The sequence below is a fragment of the Heteronotia binoei genome, chromosome 12, assembly GCF_032191835.1.
Source record: "Heteronotia binoei isolate CCM8104 ecotype False Entrance Well chromosome 12, APGP_CSIRO_Hbin_v1, whole genome shotgun sequence".
NCBI lineage: Eukaryota > Metazoa > Chordata > Lepidosauria > Squamata > Gekkonidae > Heteronotia > Heteronotia binoei.
This window is the reverse complement of record NC_083234.1, coordinates 45,729,594-45,751,032: the sequence shown is the minus strand read 5'-3', so window position 1 is coordinate 45,751,032 and position 21,439 is coordinate 45,729,594. Positions and strand designations below refer to the sequence as shown.

At 49.5% G+C, this 21,439-nt stretch overlaps 1 protein-coding gene across 6 annotated transcripts in view; it reads right to left on the bottom strand.

Moving 5' to 3' along the window:
• Positions 1 to 11,982: 11,982 nt before the first annotated feature.
• LOC132580764 (uncharacterized) overlaps positions 11,983 to 21,439 on the bottom strand; it is a 29,566-nt gene continuing 20,109 nt past the window's right edge. For 4 of the 6 annotated variants that reach the window (XM_060251827.1, XM_060251828.1, XM_060251826.1 and 1 more), the window contains 2 exons: positions 19,699 to 19,762; positions 11,983 to 15,050 (listed from right to left, as the gene is read on the bottom strand). In XM_060251827.1, the coding sequence (XP_060107810.1) occupies positions 13,729 to 15,050; positions 19,699 to 19,762 (1,386 nt within the window). In that variant the 3' untranslated portion in view covers positions 11,983 to 13,728. The remainder of the gene's footprint in view (positions 15,051 to 19,698; positions 19,763 to 21,439) is intronic. The other 2 variants (XM_060251825.1, XM_060251830.1) reach the window with 2 other exon arrangements.

The window sequence follows — 21,439 nt, the reverse complement described above, 5'->3', positions numbered from 1 at the left end:
AGAGGAAAGCCACTGTAAAGGCTAACCCCTGAATCCCTGCGTCGGCGAGGTGGCAGGTCAGCAGCTGGTGATCGACCACATCGAACACCGCCGCCACTCCGCCTCGATCCAGATGTCGCCGGAGATCATCCATGAGGGCGGAGATCATCCATGAGGGTGACCAACACCGTTTCTGTCCCGTGGCCCAGGCGGAAGCCGGACTGAAAAGGATCTAAGGTGGAAGCGTCATCCAGGAAAGTCTGCAACTGCAACGCCACAGCCCTCTCTATTACTTTGCCCAAAAAGGGCAAATTTGAGACCGGCCGGTAATGCGCCAATTCGGCCGGATCTGATGTGACTTTTTTCAAGAGAGGGAGGACCACTGCCTCCTTCAGAGGAGTTGGAAAGAAACCCTCTGAAAGAGATCTATTTATGATGTCCCGTATACGACATCTTAACTCCTCCTGGCAAGCTTTAATTAACCAGGAGGGGCAGGGGTCCAGATCGCAGGTTGTAGGGCGTGCAGCCGAGAGGATTCTGTCAACTTCCTCCAAGCTGAGGGGGTCGAAACGATCCAGGATCAAACCAGAAGGCAGGCACGGAGCCTCGAGTCCACTTACTGTATCCAACTTGGCGGAGCAGTCGCGGCGGAGCGATTGGACTTTGTCTGCAAAAAATTTCGCAAAAGCCTCACAGCCTATTTCCAATTCCTTAACATTTGGCTTGCCTTGCGGCAGTGTAGTTAAAGTCCGAATTGTTCTAAATAATTGTGCCGGGCGCGAATTTGCAGACGCAATCTTAGCTGCAAAGTAAGTCTTCTTTGCGGCCTTGACTGCCATCTCATAGGACCTCATAAATTCTCTATAAGATGCTCTAGTTGCTTCGTCGCGAGTACGCCACCATTGCCTCTCTAGCCGTCTGAGGCCCTGTTTCAGCTGGCACAATTCCGGGTTATACCACGGAGCCAGCCTAGTCCGAGGTCGCAGAGGGCGCCGAGGTGCGATCTCATCGATGGCCGTAGAGAGCCGGCTATTCCAAGACTCAATAAGGCCATCGAGGGAATCGCCAGAGGGCCAGGGATCCCATAGAGCCATCTGGAACTGTTCCGGGTCCATTTGGCTCCGCGGGCGAGCCATAATACGCTCGTTGCCTAAGCAGGTTTGGGACGGCATGTCCATACGAGCCCTGAGAGCAAGGTGGTCCGACCATGGCACTACTTCTGTAGTTATATCGTCCACCATAACCCCGGCTGCAAAGATCAGGTCTAACATGTGACCAGCCTGGTGGGTGGGGGTTGTGACAAATTGAGAGAGTCCCAGTGTTGCCATGGATGACACTAGGTCCATCGCCGGCTTAGAGGTCGGGTCGTCCACATGGACGTTGAAGTCATTCAGGATCATCAGCCTTGGGTGCTCCAATGCCCAGCCTGCCACGGCCTCAAGCAGGGTCGGTAAGGCGTTGGCTGGTGCGCTAGGTGAACGGTACACCAGCCAAATCGCCAACCCCTCTCCAACCTCCCATGCCAGGCCAGCACATTCAATTCCCTCGATCTTTGGAGCCGGGAGTGCCCTGAAGGAGTAAGCCTCACGTATGAACGCCACTCCTCCCCCCCGCCCACTAGTCCACGATTGGTGAAAGACCGAGTAACCTGGGGGAGCTGTTGTATGTGTATGTATGTGTGTGTGTGTGTATATATTTATTTATTTATTTATTTATATTTCGACTTATATCCCGCCCTTCCCACCGAAGTGGCTCAGGGCGGCTCACAGCACATAAACTTACATAAGTTTATCTTTAAAAACATTTACATAATAAGGATTAAAACAATAAATTAATAAAACATAAAAACCAGCGGTCTGTTAAATGCATTCTAATCCCATCCAGAAATTCTCAGTGTCAGTTAGTTGTTGTAGACCAGCCGGAAGAGGACTGTCTTACAGGCCCTGCGGAACTGCCCTAGGTCCCGCAGGGCCCTCACCTCTTCCGGCAGCTGGTTCCACCAGTAAGGCGCCATTACCGAGAAGGCCCGATCCCTGGTGGATTTCAGACGGGCCTCCTTTGGCCCAGGGATTACTAGCAGATTTTGTAAGCCCGATCGTAGTACTCTCTGGGGAACGTGTGGGGAGAGACGGTCCCTAAGGTAGGCAGGTCCTAGGCCATATAGGGCTTTAAAGGTAATGACCAACACCTTGTACCGGACTCAGAATGTTATTGGCAGCCAGTGCAGACCCCGAAGCCCCGACCGAATGTGCTCCCATCTTGGGAGCCCTAGTAACAGCCGGGCAGCGGCATTCTGCACTAACTGCAGTTTCCGGGTTCGGCACAGGGGTAGCCCCATGTAGAGGGCATTACAGTAGTCCAACCTCGAGGTGACTGTGGCATGAATCACCATTGCTAGGTCGTCGTGCTCCAGGAAAGGGGCCAACTTCCTCGCCCGCCTAAGATGAAAAAATGCAGACTTGGCAGTGGCTGCTATCTGAGCCTCCATTGTCAATGAAGGCTCCAATAGTACCCCCAGACTTTTGACCCTGTGCGCCGCTGTCAACGGCGCCCCGTCAAAAACTGGGAGGGGGATTTCCCTTCCCGGGCCACAACGACCCAAGCAAAGGACCTCTGTCTTCGCCGGATTCAGCTTCAGCCCGCTCAGCCTAAGCCACCTAGCCACTGCCTGTAACGCCTGGTCCAGATTTTCTGGGGCGCAGGCAGGTCGGCCGTCCATAAGTAGATGGAGCTGGGTGTCATCAGCATACTGATGACAACCCAACCCATATCTTCGGGCAATCTGGGCAAGGGGGCGCATATAGATGTTAAATAAAGACAGGTTGCTTACCTGTAACTGTAGATCTTCGAGTGGTCATCTGTGCATTCACACTCATGGGGTAGTGCGCCTGCGCCGATCCCCGAATCGGTACCTGAAAAAGCCCGGGATTTTTCCACGCTCGGCGCCAATGGGCATGCGCAGGCATCCCAGTGCGCATGCTCACCAGCGCCAGCACGGGGATCCCGCCAGTTCCTTCCTGACCGCTGGAAGCTCCTACTGGAGGGAGACTGTCAGCAGTGGGGAAGGAGGGCGGGTAGTGTGAATGCACAGATGACCACTCGAAGATCTACAGTTACAGGGAAGCAACCTGTCTATCTTCTTCGTGATCTCTGTGCTTCACACTCATGGGAGATTAGCAAGCAAAGCATACCTGGAGGCGGGAGGACGGTCAACCAGAAGAAACAGCTTGCAGCACCGCAGCTCCCGAGTCCTCTGCTGAGCATGCACGTCCAGCGCATAATGCTTCATGAAGGCATGCGGAGAAGACCAGGTAGCCACCTTACAGACATCGGAAAGGGACACACCCTTCAGGAATGCCACCGACGTGGCCATCGCCCTTGTGGAGTGTCCACGAACAGGTCCAGGTAAAGGCTTCTTCGCCAACAAATAACAAAGTTTGATTGTCTCAGTCAGCCACTTCGAAAGTCTCTGAGACGAAATTTTGGACCCTAACTTGGGGGCAGAGTAGGAGACAAAAAGCTGGTTGTCTTTACGAAAACCCCGCGAACGATTCAAATAAAACAGGAGGGCATGCTTAACGTCTAGCACATGCAACCTGCGTTCCTCATCCAAGGAAGGGCTAGGGTAAAACGTGGGTAACCAAACTTCTAAATTAAGGTGGAACTGGGAAACCACCTTAGGGAGAAAAGAGATGTCTGGAGCTAAAGAGACCCCAGCTTCCCTAAAGGCAAGGTAGGGGTAGTCACAATGCATCGCCGCGAGCTCCCCCGCACGGCGTGCTGAAGTGATGGCAACTAAAAATGCAGTCTTCCAAGACAAAAGTTGTAAGGAACATGTTGCCATGGGTTCAAAGGGACGACGAGTCAACTTGTCCAGAACCAAAGTCAAGTCCCACAATTGTGGAGGGGATCTAGAAGGGGGGTGAAGGCGGAACAGCCCCTTCATGAACCTTTTGGAATGAGGGTGAGTGAAAACAGAGTAACCCTCCACTGAACCATGAAAGGCAGAAATAGCTGCCAAATAAACCTTGATGGAGGAGAATACCAGCCCCTCATCCACCAAAGCCAAAAGAAACTCAAAAATTGCTGAAAGCCCGACAGAGTCAGGCGGCAGAGGGGAGTCAGCCACAATGTTACTAAACTTCTTCCACTTCCTTTCGTAAGAGGCCCGGGTGGAAGGCTTCCTGCTGCTTAGGAGGACTTGCTGGACCCTGGTGGAAAACCCTAGTGGTCGATGAACCACGCTGTCAGTTTCAGGTGTGGCACGTTGTGGTGGAGTACGTGCCCGCCCTGGGCTGACAACAGGTCCGGTTCTGCCGGGAACTGGTAAAGAACCCCCCTCGACTGCTGGAGCAGGATCGAGAACCAGCTCTGACGGGGCCACCAAGGAGTCACCAGGATGCAATGTGGCTTCTCCTGCACTAGCTTGTGGACTACCCTTGTCAGCAGAGGTAGGGGCAGGATCATGTAAAGGAACCAGCCCCCCCACGGAAGTAGGAGTCCGTCTCCCAGCGAGGCTGGATCCGCACCTCCCCTGGCACAGAACAAGGGGCACTTCTTGTTCTCCGCTGTGGCGAAAACATCTAGTTGTGGGTACCCCCAGATCTGGAACACCGGTTCTAGGAACCGCCATTGCAGTTCCCATTCGTGTGGAGAAGCTCCACCCCTGCTGAGAGAGTCCGCCTGTATGTTGAGGACCCCCGGCAGATGTGTCGCCTTCACAAAAATGTCCCACTGGAGGCACTCCGTCCAGAGATCCATCGCCAGCGAGCATAGCCTGCGAGACACTGTCCCTCCCTGTCTGTTTACATAGCACAGGGCAGTGGTATTGTCCGTAAGCAGTGCCACAGTCCTCCCCGCTAACAGTGGACGGAAAGAGCGAAGGGCAAAGTGAACCACCAGCAGTTCTAGGTAATTTATATGGCACCGACTCAGTTTCGGTGGCCATTGACCTCCCACACATAGATCTTCTAGGTGAGCTCCCCACCCCCACAGGGAAGCATCGGTAGCGATAGTCACGGTAGGGGTTGGAAAATGGAAGGGAGCCCCTTGGCAGATGTTGCTCTCCGATCCCCACCACAGCAGAGATTGGAGAGTCCCAGGTGGGATGGTGAACCTCTTTCGAGGTGAGTCTATGAGAGGGCGAAAGTGGCGCAAGAACCACAGTTGAAGACCTATCATGCGCAGTCTTGTGAAACGTAGCATGCTTGTCGTCGCAGCCATCAACCCCAGCATCCGCTGGAGCTGCTGGGCCGTGCCCCACTGCCGCCTTTGAAGAAGCTGTACCAGATCGATGATATCCTTTGCTCTCTGCAAAGGAAGGAATGCTCGGTGTTGATCTGTGTCCAACAGAGCCCCTATTAATTGAACTGTCTTTGACGGAGTAAGATGGGATTTCTCCAGGTTGACCTGCAACCCCAGGGTGTCGAGAAGACGCAGAGTGATGGCAATGTGAGTTGTCAATTTCTCTCTCGACTTCGCCACAAGAAGCCAGTTGTCAATGTATGGGAAGACAACGACTCCCTGAAGACGAAGGTGGGCAGCCACCACACTCATCAGCTTCGTGAACACCCGAGGAGCAGTAGACAGTCCAAACGGCAGGGCCCTGAACTGGAAGTGCCGAGCACCCACTGCGAACCTTAGGAAACGCCTGAACGCAGGATGAATGCTGACATGGAAGTAAGCATCCTTGAGGTCCAGGGTCGCCATCCAGTCTCCCTGATTGATGAGAGGCAGGATTGTCTGCAGCGTGGCCATTCTGAACTTCTGGTACAGAATAAATTTGTTCAGACTCCGAAGGTCCATGATAGGCCTCAAGCCCCCGTCCCGTTTGGGGACCAGGAAGTAGCGAGAGTAGAAGCCTCCTGTCCTGGCCTCCGGTGGAACTACCTCTATGGCTTGTTTCTGTAGGAGGTTGTTCACCTCCACCAGCAGAGGTGGGGAAGGGGGAGTGGTAATAACCACGGACTGGTTCGGGGTCTGAACAAACTCTATTTTGTAGCCCTCTTTCACGATGGACAGAGCCCACCTGTCTGTGGAGATCAACTCCCAGGCAGGCAGGAAAGGGCGTAGGCAGATGGATGAGATGCCAGCGGGGATAACGACGCGTGCTTGCAGGAAGTCAAACCCCCTGCTTCTGGGGGCGAGCACCCTTGGACTTGCTAGTCGGCTGGGTCCCGTAACAACTCCTGTTGTTGCCAGGGTAGGAGGGTCGTTCAGTCTGCGAAGGACGCGGACGCCATTGTTCAGGTGAGAACTTTTGATAGGGTTTCCTCGACCAGGGCTTAGGCCATTGCTTGGACCTGGTAGCCTTGGGGGGAGCCTGGACACCCAGATTGCGGGAGGTTTTGACACTCTTGTCGAACTCCTGCAGCGCCGTGTCAGTCGTGGTGCTGAAGAGCCCATCACCCTCAAAGGGCAAGTCCTCAATGAAAGACTTAGGGTCCTGATGTAAAGCCGTCGACCGCAACCAGGAGTGGCGACGGATGCAGACTGCGGAGGTGATGGCCCTAGCTGACGCCTCCACCATATGTTTTGCTGCAGCAAGTTGCTGTCTGGCTACAGCAAGACCCTCTTTTTGCAGTTTTTTTGCAGCGGCTTTCTTGTCTTCACTCAGTGAGGAAAGGAAGGGGGAGAGTTGTTCCCACATGGCATACTGGTATCTAGCCATGCAGGCTGCATAGTTAGATACCTTGATGCCCAGTGCCCCCGCTGAATAAACCTTGCAGCCCATCCCGTCGATCTTCTTCCCCTCCTTATCGGGTGGGGAGGAATGAACCTTCCGCGCCTTAGAAGAGGAGGAGACGACCACTGAGTTCGGCTTTGGATCGGTAAAAAGGAACTCAGCTCATGCCTCTTGGACCTTATACATGTGGTCCAGCCGCTTGGATGAAACCGGTGTTGAAGATGGTCTCTTCCAAGGCTCCTTAACTGCCTGGAGAATCACCTTGGTGACTGGTAAGGCGACAGCTGTGGACGTGTTCCTCTGCATGATATCGAACACGTTGTCGTCCACGATGGGCTCTGGTTGCGTCACAGGCAAATTAAGGGTGGCTTCAATCCTTCTTACAAGGTCCCCATATGACTTCAGATCTTCCGACGGCGAAATCGGAAGATCCTCGGCCGTCTGGGAGACCGGTGAAGGCTCCACATCTCGGTCCTCGCTGTCCGATGCCGACGATGAAGACTCTTGGTGGTCAGAGTGCTCCGACAGCATCGGTGTTAGCTCTCTCGGCGGAGATTGGACCGGTGGCGATGGTCGTCGATGGACATCGAGCGGAACCATGCGTCATTCCAGGGGAATTGACACCGATGGCTTTCGGGATCGATACGATACCCTTGACATCGAGGAGAACTCCGATTCCTGCTCCCATTCTGGGTACTCTTCTGGGTACCAGTGGTAAGATTGGTACCGGGAGTAAGGAGGTTGCCACCTGCGCTGTTCCCACGGTGGTATCGGGAACCGGTGAGGTGCTTGGTAGGGCTCCACCTCCCTTCTCTCTCGAGACCTCATCTGGATCGGCTCGATGATCGGTGCCGAAGCGTCCAACTCCGACATCGATCCACTCGGAGTACGCCGATGGGAGCCCGATGACGAGGACCGCTGGGTTAGGTCGATCTCATGGGCCTGCTCCGATGTCGACTGGCGTGGTTGGGTCGAAGGGCTGTGGCGCGGAGAAGCCAGGATCTTTTTTGGCGGTGTGAGAGTCACCGGTGTCGATGCGTCGGCCGACGGGGAAGGAGTGCGGGGTCGCTTCCGCTTTTCCTTCGACTTTGCCTTCTTAGGAGCTTGGGTCCCCGAGTCCTCTCGGCGTTTTTTAGCGGGCGTGTCCACCAAACCCTCATGGGGACGTTTTGTGGGGCCGCACTCTTCCGGCAGCTCCGTCAGAGTCAGTGGAGCAGCATCAGCCGATGCATGCTCTTGTCCCGGGGTGTCCGTCGACTTCGGTGTCGAAACGGTCGCCATAGATTTTTGCGGGCAAAGCGCCGATTCGGTCAGAGCTGCCAATAGCCGAGCCGCACGGTTCTTCCTCGTCTGCTTAGAAAAGTGAAGGCAGTGTGGGCAAGCTTCTACGCGGTGTGCCTCTCCCAAGCACAGCAGACACAAGGAATGACCGTCTGGAGGGGCAATCTTCTTCCCGCAAGCACAACAGCGCTTGAAAAACCCCCAGCGACTGTCCATAGACAATTAGTCGCAAAAAACCGCTCAGAGTCGTCTGAGGGGAAAAACTGGGGGGAAAAGAAGGACGGAGCACCCCGAAGGGTAAACCGACCAACAATAGGGGAAAAACCTCTCTCTCTCTTTTTTTTTAACAACTAATTAACTAACTAACTACTATCTAACTATCTACACTAAGAAAATAAGAAACGGGCTAAGAAAAACGAGAAGAAAGGCAAAGCCAAAACTCTCACCGACTGGGGAACAGGAAAGGTAAACCTCTCAGCGCAGTGGTCAGAAAGGAACTGGTGGGATCCCCGCGCTGGCGCCGGTGAGCATGCGCACTGGGACACCTGCGCATGCCCATTGGCGCCGAGTGCGGAAAAATCCCGGGCTTTTTCAGGTACCGATTCGGGGATCGGCGCAGGCGCACTACCCCATGAGTGTGAAGCACAGAGACCATGAAGAAGATCATCGGGGAGAGTACCGCCCCTTGAGGCACTCCGCAATCGTGTGTCTCTGGGACAGTTCGTCCCCAATCGCCACCCTTTGTCCCCGACCGTCGAGGAAAGAGGAAAGCCATTGCAAGGCCAGCCCCTGAATCCCCGCATCGGCAAGACGGCAGGCCAGCAACCGATGGTCGACCGTAACGAACGCTGCCGATAGGTCTAACAGCATCAGCACCGCCAAGCCGCCTTGATCCAGGTGTGTGTGTGTGTGTGTGTGTGTGTATGTATGTATATGTATGTGTGTGTGTGTATATATATATATATATATATATATATATATATATATATATATATATATATATATAAAATATTTTTTTGGCCTCTGTGTGACACAGAGTGTTGGACTGGATGGGCCATTGGCCTGATCCAACGTGGCGTCTCTTATGTTCTCTTATGACTGTTGTATGGATTTCTGTGGCTAGGTCAGGGCAAGACGGGAAAGGAGTGAATTGCCTTACTTGATGTAGTTGATAAAATGCCAGTTTGGCAATATTCATGATCTGGGCCTTCAAAGACAAGGAAGTATCCAAAACCACACCCCACCCAAACTCTTGACAGCTTGCACCAGTATTAGATGTGTGCTGTCAAGACTGGGCAGTTGGGATCTCAACCCCCCTTTTCACTGATATTCTAGTCTTGTATATGCAGATATTTCTATGTCAATTTTATTTACAAGATTTCCATGTACACTGCTTAGATGAAAGGACAACATTATATCCATATCATGTATAGTAGCATTATCCTCCATATTGCAGAGATAGATAAAAAAACACAGATTACCTGAGATCGCTTGCAGTACAATCCTAAAGAGGGTTACATCCTTTTAAGAACACAATAGGCTTAAAAATGTTACCGTTTAGGATTCCACTGTGAGCTCATGAATACCTACCACACCAGCTATTTTGTAGCATTAAGTACATACTTTAACAATAGAGTCCTATCCTCAAATCACAACGGTTGGACAAGGACTGGATTGCAACAAAGTCCTCTATACGAGTGTAACTCAAATTTACAATGCAATTGCAATCTGAAATTAATGCAAGCCTTTCATTGGCATAACTATAATGCTCACACACGAAAGCTTATACCTTAAATAAAACTTTGTTGGTCTTAAAGGTGCCACGGGACTCTTAACTTTATTCTGTTGCTTCAGGTCAATACAGCTACCCACGTGGACCTACTATCATGACAGTATAAAGAAAAAGAAACAGGTGCAGTTTAGGCACAGTGGAAAAGGATCATAGAAGGGGCCAACCTGGTCAAGGTTCTGCCGTTTGCTAGAATTTTTCCCTTTCACTTCTACCAGCATAAAATTAAAACTGCAAAGTAGCTGGTGCTACAAATACATCTTTACTAAAGTCAGTGGAGAGAAAGCCCAAGATAATGGCTCCAAGCTACAACAGAGAAAAAGGGCAGACCAACGGTGGATCTTCATGCACCATTTAGTTCCCTGATCATTTTAAAAAGAATATCCTATTTCAAATACAGCTGTTGGGGCTGCTTTCTGAAGGGGGAAAAACAGTGGAGGGAATGGAGCATTTTAACCATTTCCTCCCCCAGCCATTTTGTCACTGAAAAACCCCAGCCAACTTTTAACTCCTGCTGCAGAAAAAGAACTTTCCCTGGTGGGGAGTAAAAGTAGGGTGGTGATGTCGTGTTTCAAGGAGAAAATAACAGGGAAGGATTACAAGCCCTTGCTAATCATCACCCTCAAAACAGTAGTCCCTGTAACTACTTTTAAAAGCGGAGGGTTTAAAAAAAAATTATGAGAACTCTGCAGGCAATCCCATGAACACAGTGCTGCTGCTGCCATCTATGGACTCAGGCTATTGGTCCATCTATCTCAGTATTTTCTTGCCAGAGTCTTTTTCACCATCTGCTGCACGAGATCCTTTAATGGGGGACTGAACCCGGGACTTTCTGCATGCAAAGCACAGCTCTGTTGCTGAGCCAGGGCTCCTAATCATGAATCACAAACATGTGAACTCCCCAGGAAACAATTCATAGACTCATACAGGAAAGAAGAATCCTTGTTTGTGACCAAAATCCAATCAATTTCCCCACATGCAGTGATTTGCTACAGAGATTCAAGGGCTATCCTAAATCTTTCTTCCACCTGCGCTAAATGTATTGAACCAAGTTGCTGTGAGACTGATAACATGCAGTGTCTCCTGGGTGAAGTTTTAAGTGAATGAAAAGACGAAATTGGCCAGTACAAATATTAGCACATGGTTCTCTGCTGCCAGATACAGTGCGTATGTTCATGAGGGAAGGAAGAGAAGAAGGCCCATCACAAGATACGTCCCCAAGAGCATAAAGAAACCCCGTCATGAGCACTGTCTCCTATCTGACACTGGGGCTATGATCTCTGGAGGAGGCCTGGTTGACCCTGCCTTGTAACTCCAGAAACCATGTCCACAATGCATATTGACAGGAGAGTAGTATAGGTGACTAGTAATTCCCTACTGTGAGCTGGTAAGCAGACACAGGGGCAGCCTCTGAATGGAGAATCAGAGAGTCTGGATTCATTCCAATCCCGAGGTGCTGTTTTGCACCATCATGCCAGATAAATGTGATGGAAGAGCAAATGGTGTGTTCATGCTATGGTGGCATGGAGCTATCTTCCTAGTGTCCACAGGGCCATGGCAGCACCCCCTGAATGGTGTCTTCAGTGGCGTTTACTTCCAAGTAGGTGTGCATTGTGTGCCATATGGATATAAAGGGAAACACTAAAAAGCTCGGTCTGTTGGTTTAGATGGGTTTAAAGGAGGATCGGACAGATTCACAGAGGCGAGGTGAGAGAACTCCAGCAGCAGCTATTACCTATGATGGCTAGGTAGAACCTCCAGGTTCAGAGCCAGTATACACCTCTGAATGCCAGTTGCTGGGAGCAACTGTGTTAGGTGGCGGCTGTCTTCCTCCCCTGCTGGCTGACTTCCTGAGAACATATTGCTGGCCATTTCAGGAAACAGGACATTGGGCTAGACTTACCTTTGGTTTGCTCCATCAGGGCTTTTTTCATTCTTATGAGAGGTTCAGGTTGGCTTAGCCTCATTTTTAAAGACGGTTTTAAGGATACAGTTCAGCAATCCCACTGCCTTTTTTCAACCTTTAAGTAAGCTTCTGAATTATTAAATATGAACGAGATTCAAAGCTATAGGAAAGGCACTCTGGGCATTCTCAGAAGTCTCTTTCACAACTCAGCCTTTAGTGCTGGAAATTAATTGGGGGAGGGGGGCTAAGCACTGATAAGAGCAATTCATTCCAGAGACTAATTCCAGAAGGTTGATCCATGTTAGGTCATTTGTACCAAAACCAAAAAGGAACTTTATAACATTTTTAAGTATTAACAGATTTATTGTCTTTTAAGCATCTGTGGTTAAAGTGTATTTCATCAGATGCATGAAGTGACTTTTCAGTCAGCAGTCACAGATGTACACATGGAAAACAATCATGAACGCTGATGTTAAAAAATATAAGTGGCAGGATTTGTGACATTTCTATGCAAAACTCAGAATCACAACATAAGCACACAGGTGATTCACAACTGTAACTATTTAAATCCTAGTTATTACAATTAAATCTACCTTAAAATCCTAATAAAGCCACTATTTATTCAGCAATTATATATGCTATAATAAATAGGCCAGTTTTTTTGTGGTGCAACAAAACTTATTTTGTAGGGAAGGAGCACCATTACAGCAGCCATCCACCATAACGTTCCAGTTTCCTGTAATAAATTCCTCAGTTGTGTACATTAATTTTTTTTTTTTAAGCACCGATGTAAAGGAAACAGAAGACCTGGTCAGGATCAGGCACAATATCTGACAGTTGTGTGCCTTTTGATCTGTCAGGCTCCACCCTTCAACTTGATCAGGAGCATACAAAATGCCAACCTGGTCCTTGCTTTCCAGGGCTGTTTCAACTTCTTCTTCTGCTGGACACCAAATCACTAGTTCATCACCCACAACTGCCCTACTGTTCCATACAGTTGCTAGCTCTCAGCCAGGACATCAACAGTCTGCTCTTGGAAACTCAGAGGTCACATAGTTTGGGATTTCTTCCATCATGTCCCAGAAGGAAAGCTGTATCAGAGGAGGAGATTGGTAGGATCTTAATACTCTGTCAGGGAGAGCCTGCATTGGGATATCCAACAACTGCCTCTCAAGTGGCCGCTGTGGGGTGAAGGACAGCAGGAGACAATTGCCACAGCATGCCAAATAAACAACAGGAGACACAGTGTGTATATATATGAAATCTAAGAACTAGGTCCACACAAGCTTGGGATGCAAGAAGGTGCGCAAAAGAGAAAGAGCACAGCAAACATGAACCTCATCCCAAACAGGCAAGAGGAGGGACTGCAGAGACATAAAGAGTGAAATGCAATGGGCGCATGCCACCTTGGCAGACACAGGAGGACAACAAAACCCTAAAATTGGCAGGGAATGGAGGCAGACAGCCCATTTTACTTGCAGCGAGCACCCCTAGTAAGAGATGTGCACAGCCTTCCTACCACAGCTGTTGCACAGGACCAGGTCACAGGGGATCAAGTTCTTGAGGTGGCCGCTGCTCCTGGAAATAGACCTGGTTGCCAGTCAGCTCACTGTGCACCTCCTGCCGATCAGGGCCAAGGAGTGGGAAGGTGCACTGCATGTTGTGAACCAGGCTCATGGGCTAAGATCTGATGTCCAGCTCTGGGGGAGGAGAAAGCATTAGATCACCAAAGGTGGAGCACTAGAAAAATGCAGCAGGGACAGCCAAGGGGAAAGCAGTATCACTGGGCTTTGGGCTAGCTAGAAGAAAGGAGCATCCCTCAGTCACAACCAGTGGTTGGCTGCAATGTACCATATTGAACACAGACACAATCTAAACATGCCTGTTTACCTGCACAGGAACAAACAGGGAACTATATCATCTCAACATTTGGCCAAGGCATGTTGGTGCTTTGTAGTGACACATGCCAGAACCTTTACTGGGCACGCAGCCTTTGCCAGCAGTAACAATGGCAAAAAGGCATTATTAGCAAAGGCACAAATGCTGGCTAAGGGCCTGCACAACCATGAAAGAAGACACCAACAACTCTCAACCTATCCCCCACTCACTCAAATTGGCCAGGTGCAAATGGGATGAACTATGTCTCCAGTGGCGCTGGATGCCTTTTCTTCTTGGCCTGGCTTCCTTGGCCTGGGCTGGGGGAGGAGCTGTAGGTGGCTGGTTGGCTGATGGAGAACAAAATGGCTGTCCCATGGCTAGACTGGCCCCATCAGGTTCTGCTTCACGCTCTCCAGTGTGGACTGAAGAGAGCCCTTCAGATACGGCGACAGGCTTCTCAACCCCTGCCTGGTGATCAGAGGGTCTGGGTTCATCCCAGTCCTGAGGCACTGTCTTACACTGAACTTGTGCCAGACAGATGCGATGAAGGAGTACACAAGGTTGCAGTTTTTCTGCCCCTGGCTGGAAATCAGGGCATCTAAGTTCATCCTTGCCCTCAGATGCTGTCTCACCTTGATCCAGACAGACACGACGAAGGCGTACACGGGGTTGCTTGGGATTTAGTTCTTCGGTGCATGACTGGTTCTCTTGGTATCTGGGTTCATCCCTGTCCTTTGGTGCTGTTCTGCACTGATCCAGGCAGACACGATGGAGGACAACACGAGGTTGTGTAGGGATTAGTTCCTCGGTGCATGACTGGCTATTACAGGGTCTGGGTTCACCCCACTCTTCGAGTGCTGTTCTGCACTGATCTTGCACCAGAGAGATGCGATGGAGGAGTACCCGGGGTTGCATGGGCATGAGTGCCTTAGTTTGTGACTGGTCATCAGGGGCTCTGGATTCACCCCATTCCTGAGGTGCTGTCTTATGCTTGTTTCGTGCCAGGGAGATGCGACGGAGGCGTACACAGGGCTGCATGAGGGTGGGTTCTTCAGTACGCAACCGGTGAGCACAGGGTCTGGGTTCATCCCAGTCCTGCAGTGCTGTCTCACACCCATCCTGTGCCAGGCAGATGCGACGGAGGAGTACGTGGGGTTGCATGCTGGAGGGCCCTGGTGCTACCCTCTCTGTGAAGGCGCTATTCACCTGACTGGCACTCGCTGTGGGGATCTTTGCCTTTGCAATTCTGCTATTCTTGCTGCCGCAGACATCACTGACAAGCAAAGTGGAGCGACGGCGCTGGTAGTGATGGGAAGATGGCAGGCGATGTTGTGGGCCTGGGGGCACGGGCGACATCTTGTTCCAAGGCTGTCCACGACAGTTCCTGCCACTGGCACCCACTACAGGCTTCTGTGCTGTAGCAATCTGTCTGTCCTCCCAATCACAGGTGTCAGAGGCAGACAATATTGTCAGGCATTGGTGGTGAGGTTGCAGGTGGTGTTGTGGTCTTGCAGGCAAGGATGTCAGCGGAGCTGCATGGGAAAAGGGACATTAGCAGTATTGATAATGAGGCTGTTTGTTATGGGTTTGCATCCCTGCTGGGAGCCAATATCCAAATCTGCCACACTTTAAAAGTGTATGTAGCAAACACCTGCCATTGGGAGCAGATGCCAAGCTGGGCGCGGTAGGATTGCCTATCCATCATTCCACACAGGCTTTGCATTCTACTCCGGCGAACACGTGGGCACAAAAACAGCAAGCAGCTACCTGTGTTTGAGCAGAACTTCCTGGCCCTGCCTACAAAAGGAACTTCAGGAGGGGAACTTCTCAGAGGAGCTGGCTCATGCTGAAACCCACAAGAAAAAGCATGGCACATGCAGCATATCCTCCAGCAACTGACAGATGAGAGCATATGGAAACTCCTGCATATGGTCAATATCAAGGATAAACTGCTTCTGCCAGTCCAGTACACTCATGGATGAATCCTACCTGCTGTTGAGCATGGTTACAAAACATCTCAGCTAACCTTTAAAGCTACGTCCTTCACAGTGGCTTGTTCTCCAGCAAATACCAGAGGAGATGCTGAACCTGGCATGGGAAATAACAGAACCACCTGCTATTTTCTGTCCAGCAGGTTACTTAAAGAGAGACAGCTACAGGGGCCAGCTGAGACACTAATAGCTGAATCTACAGCTACACCTTGACTTTGTAGCAGCTCACCAGGCACCTGTCCTTGTATCAGACAAATTACCATGACAGCCTCACTCCTGTGATAGAAGGATGACTAATGCATCCCCCATACAGCTCTCCAAAAGGCAATGAGAAGGCAGAGCGTGAAATAGTCTTCATCCAGGACCTGCAAAAGACAATAGGATCCCTCCCCCTCCTAAAGAGATTCAGTTGGAATGCACAGTTGTATGGTAACTGGTGGGGCAACCCCCTCAAGACAGCTGTGACGTCCCCCATCCTATTTATGGAAATCCCCCTTCCAATTTGATGCTCACTGGAGCCAGGCAGTCCCTGAATGATGCATGGGCCTGCTGTGACCAACGTGTTATTTTTAATCAAGGGACTACTGTACAAGGCACATCTGTGAAGGATGTGGAAAACCAGCTTGAAGTAGAAGGAAGCCTTCCTCACCTTTCACTACGCCTTTAAACGGCCCAAGCAGTGCTCCCTCTAAGCTGTGGAGTCTTGTGAGCAGAAATTCTGCTTTGTGTGCTACTGCATAAATTAGTTTGCTCTAAATTATTTTCCTGAGCTAAGATAAAAATGCATGCGCTGGAAGCTAAAAAAAAAACAAACCTGTGGGCTAACTCACACTAACTCAGTTTAGAGGGAACACTGAGCCCAAGGCTTCCCTGCTGCTCCAGAAGCAACTCAAGCCACCTCCCGGGACTCCAGATTAAGCCTGCATTTCTGTTTGTGAGGGCCAGACGCACAGAGGCATTGACCATGTGTGATGTCACAATGAAAGCATGACTTCATAATACTGGAAATGTCAAAACACTTGCACTGTTGCCATGGAGATGACTGGAGAATGGTGGCATACATGACTTCTCTTTCAGTATTTTACGGAAAGATGACATTTGCCACAATTCCAGTAGGAAACAAGAGTGGCGTTATTTCTCTTGGCATTTCTATGGTGAAAGCTCTCTATATTTTACTTAGGGGGATAACGTGTATAACTGACTTAAATGCCAAAAACGAGATGCTAATCAACTGCTTTAGGACCACAGTCTTAGCAACTACTCGGAGTTTGCAAACTGGGAAGATGCTCAGGCAGCTCTGTGCATATGTGCTGAGCTGATACTCCTGAACAGCATGGTGGGCCATTCATACCCGCCTACATAAGTTGCCAATGGCTTGTGGCCACCGATGGATCTGCAAGACAGGCTCAAGGATGGCTGCTCCCCTTCATCTCCAAGCATCTGCCATATGGAAATTAATCTCCAAGCATCTGCCACCCTCAGTTGATGATCACCATTTAATGACATGGTAGGTCATGGTGAGAGACCCAAAGGCATGGGCAGCCATCAGGTCCTCCCCAGCACTCTTCCTCACCCTCAAAGGGTGTACCATTGCCTTCCTCAACATCAGTGACTGGTAGATACCATGAAAGGGCTATGTTGCACGGCAAAGCAGCAAAGACTATAATCCCTTTGTGACACGTCCAGTTCTCCCTGAGAGCACAGCCAATGAGAGCTGGCAGAATGTTGGGGCGAGGCTGGCAGTTGACAGTGGATGGATAGAGTAGTGAGAGCTGTGTGAGATGGAGGCGGGGCTTGAGTCTGAGTGACAGATCATGAGTTGGCTGTAAGAAAGAGTTTGTTACGGAGAGGACCAGAAGAATGAAGAGAGGGATCAAAATTTAACTGTTGAAAAATGTTGTAGCTGTGTGCCTATTGCATTCTGGTGTTGTTTAAAGTTTTGAATAAAAGTTAACTCCTTTTTGTTCATCCCTGCTGACTGAGACAGCGGAAGAAACTACACACACAAACTGGTTAGGCCTTGCTCAGATACATACGAATGGTGGCAATGTTAAAGGGAAATTACAGTATTTAGTTCCCTAACTCAAGAGCTCATGGAAACATCTGGATGAGGGACAGCAGACAGTGAGAGACCTGTCTAGCAGTGTCTCTGAGAAAGAGAAGGGTGACCTCTTGGTGTGTAAAAGGGTCCAAACTATTGCAAAAAGAAACAAGGACAAGATGTGTGGTGAACCTGTGAGTGCCTAACCTACCTGCATCTATGAGTCTGAGAGAGGCTGTGTTGGGTGTTAGGATCGGGGTCACGCACCTTCATTAACCACCAATAGAATACAATCACTACAGCATGCTGGAAATGTGAAGCTCCACTGTCCATGTACACCAGTGCACACTGCTGTAGGACACTGCATCACATACAAAGCTTTGCCAGATGCCCCTCAGTGACTTCATACCCTTGGTCTAAAGCTGGCACAATCACTTCTCTCCATAGTGAGTGAGATGTAGGCCTGAGCTCAGTGGTGGCAGGCAGCTGGGAGCACCAGATACAGGACACAAAGGACCACACAGAACTGCTCCTTGAGGGCCCTGCAGCAGTTGCACAGAGAGCACGGGCCCACTGCCTGGCAATGAAAGGTCTCCATACTGAGAGGCCTAATGTGCATTGTGCCATGGAGCCCATCTATGCCCTTGTGGAGCTGCGGCATGCAGATGATAGAGCTTGAAGCCTGAGATACCAGCAGTCCCTGCCACAGCAACTGGTTACTTGAGGTCAGCACGGCTACCTGCCTCATGACTAGCTGGGTGGCTGAGATCATCTCTCACACTGGGCTGCTGTCTTTCCCCAACAATGATCCTTGCTTGACCATGTGAATGTTTTTTGTGTGCACGGAGAGCCCCCATGAACCGGCTTATGTGGTCTCATTAGCAGCTGACTATTGGCTGGAGATGCAGAGTGCCACCATGCCAGTTCTCAGAGCAAAAGACGTGAGACAGCCACTGCTGGCTTCTTCTTGTAGCCTTCCTTCTCAGTGGGCTATCTGCCACAGCAGTGGCTAGCCGGGGCTGCTTACACAGGTTTTTTTTTTCTTGCATGGAAAGACAGACATCCCTGCATTAAAGGGGAAAGTCTAGAAGACTTTGTGCTCACTCCTAGCACAATGTGGCATTCCCGGGAAATTCCCCTTTAAGACAATGCAAGAAACAATCCTGTTTTTCTCCAATGTGAAGGGGAATCTCCTGAGTAGCTGTAGGAGAGTGCCTGCATGGATGTCCCCCCAGCCCCCCTGGTCACCACTATGGGGGGGGCGCGGTTGGAATTAATTTCCATATTCCCAAGGGGACAGGGCAGCTTACAATGAGGGAAAGGGTGTGTGTGTAGATGCTGTGTGACGCCTTTTGGCTTCTGCTGCTGTCATGGCAGGGACACATTTTAGCGCCCCATGGGGAAGCAGCCCATGTCTACCTATGTGACTGGAGACTAGTAAAAGCAGATACAGTCCTTTTAATGCCCTGTGCAGCCACATGTTTTTCCAAGGCTGTTTATGTACAGCTGCCACCTTGTTCTTCTTTCTTTAGGGCTTGAACCCCTAATGGTCAAAAACTGCCATCCACCTACCTGCTGAGCTATAGAACTGGCTGACTATTGCAACTGGAATTGAAGCCCTTCCTTCCCTGCATGGCCTTGGCCCTTTCCTCAGCAAAGAGGACTCGATGGCATGCTGCTGCCTGCCTGGACAGTCAAGGGATCTTCAAAAGCCCTCCTTGACAGGAGCCATAGAGCTTTATTGATGCTGCCCTCTGACCTGCGGTGCTAGCTGTGCTGGAAGAGATGTTGTGGGCTCTTCCTGGAAGTGTGTACAGAACAGATTGTCATCAGAGTGCTCCTGTCATCACAGCACACCCAGTGGTGCTTTCTGTGCACAACCAGTATGGCAGTACCGATGAGAGCAGCAATTTTGCCGTTGTGGCCAGCAATGGAGTTGTTACAGATTCTCTCTTTGTTGCTGCATTGGCTGTTGCTCCTACCACTATTATTATGTCTTGGCATCGCTACTCAGATAGCATACAATATCACCTATCTGTCAAGGCACAGAGCCGTCTTAGCTGGACCATTGGATTGCCCTACCAGACACCATGTAGATGTGCCTCCTCCTGTGTCACCAAAGTCAAGGGGAATGGTGTAGATTATTACCTGCTCTTCCAGCCAATAAGCTTTTGCAGCTTTTCACTCTGCCACTTTCTGACTGCTTGCCAGGCTGTTAAAAAAAAAGGCAAAGGTTAAAGACATAGTTTGGAAGATGGCTCAGTAAGCAGCTCTGTTTTCCCAGTGTGAGGCCCATTGGGGATGGCCTGCTCCAGCCATGCATGAGCAGCATAGTTCTCTGTGGTTGGGAAAGATGCAGCATTAGACTCAAGGATTTCAATTATTCTAGACTGTCAGGCCTCAGTATATGCTCAGTATCTGACCTAGCAGTTCTAAGCAAAGTTTTTTCTGCTTGTCATGGCTTTGGGCAAGGGATCCCAGGTTATTTACTTTGGAGAAACTCCCAGAACTAATGCTGAGAAATAGTTGAATTTTTTTTTAAAAGCAGCTAAAAATAGCTGAAGCAAAAAAGGGCAAAGATGCAAAGAGCTGGCAGAAACATTGCAAATGAAAACTGTGCAATTTAAACAAGGTTTTAAAGTGTAACACTAACTACTATATAAATTTAATGGGAATGAAACATTCTAACAGGTTTTGCGTGTGTCAACGTTGTATCTGAATGATTAATCTGAAGATTTCAGAGCTAAAATTATATGATGTTAATAAATCAAGTCAGGCAGGGATTGAGTAGAATTAGGAGGCATAAGACACCACCTTCTTTGAACCCTATAAATTAATGTTCCCCTGACATAAAATCAGTCCCCTAAGCATCCAAACATTTCTTAAAATCATAGTCAAAGATCCTAAAGAAATCCTTTTTGGAGAGCTGTGTGTCTGAAAGGCACACAATCTGCTTAAAAGGAGTTAATGATTTGTGGAAGAACTCTGGTGGAAGATGATCTGACCTGACATTCAGAAAGGGGACACTGGTTGAAGGAGCTAGTACTGACACTTCCACATGGAATTTGTGCATTTCACACAATGAAGGCCCATGCAGAATTTGTGGCCAGTTCCACATGGAAGACCCTCAACAAGTTAATAAACACCCAAAATGGATTGTATAGCTACTTAGCTGTGCTATAGATGTTGTGGGTGTGGACTTTCAGGATACAATCACCAGGTTATCCTCTACCTCCTCTTCTGAGTAAGTCTAATGAATGCTGATATAAACTCTAAAACTAACTGTTCCAATTAGATGGGAAATATCCAACTCATTTTATTGTGATATTGTCTTGGTAACTGGAGATTACTGTAATCTGGTACTGTAAAGAGTTAGCACTGAGGTATGTTAGAGTTAATTGAAATTTCTGTTTTCTGGGCTAGTTCTCTTGCTTGAGGAACTAGTGGAGAACTTATTTTGCAGAATTTATTTGGTTTGGGGAGTACTTTGTTGGGCTGAGAGAAACTACTGGAAAACTTGTCTTATGGAATTTTTGTGGGGGTTTTTTTTGGAGAATATTATGCACTTGGGTTGAGGAATCTAAAATAAGAAATTGAAATAAAGGAATGAGGCTTATTGCCTTAAAATCATCCTTGTTGCATAACTGGAAATAGTTAAATAATATTTCAATTGTGTCTGACTTCCTGCACATGAGACTTTGCTTCTTTTGCTCTGGGGATAAAAAAATACCTTGTAACTCAAAGTTAACTTGACAGTTAGCAGCAGGAAGAACAGATCAGTGACAGCCCACCTGCTTGGCACACCTATTGTCCCAATTCAGCTCCCTGCATCTCCAATTCAAAGGAGCCAAGGTAGCAGTGCTGCTTGAGGTCACTGGAGAGCTGCTGT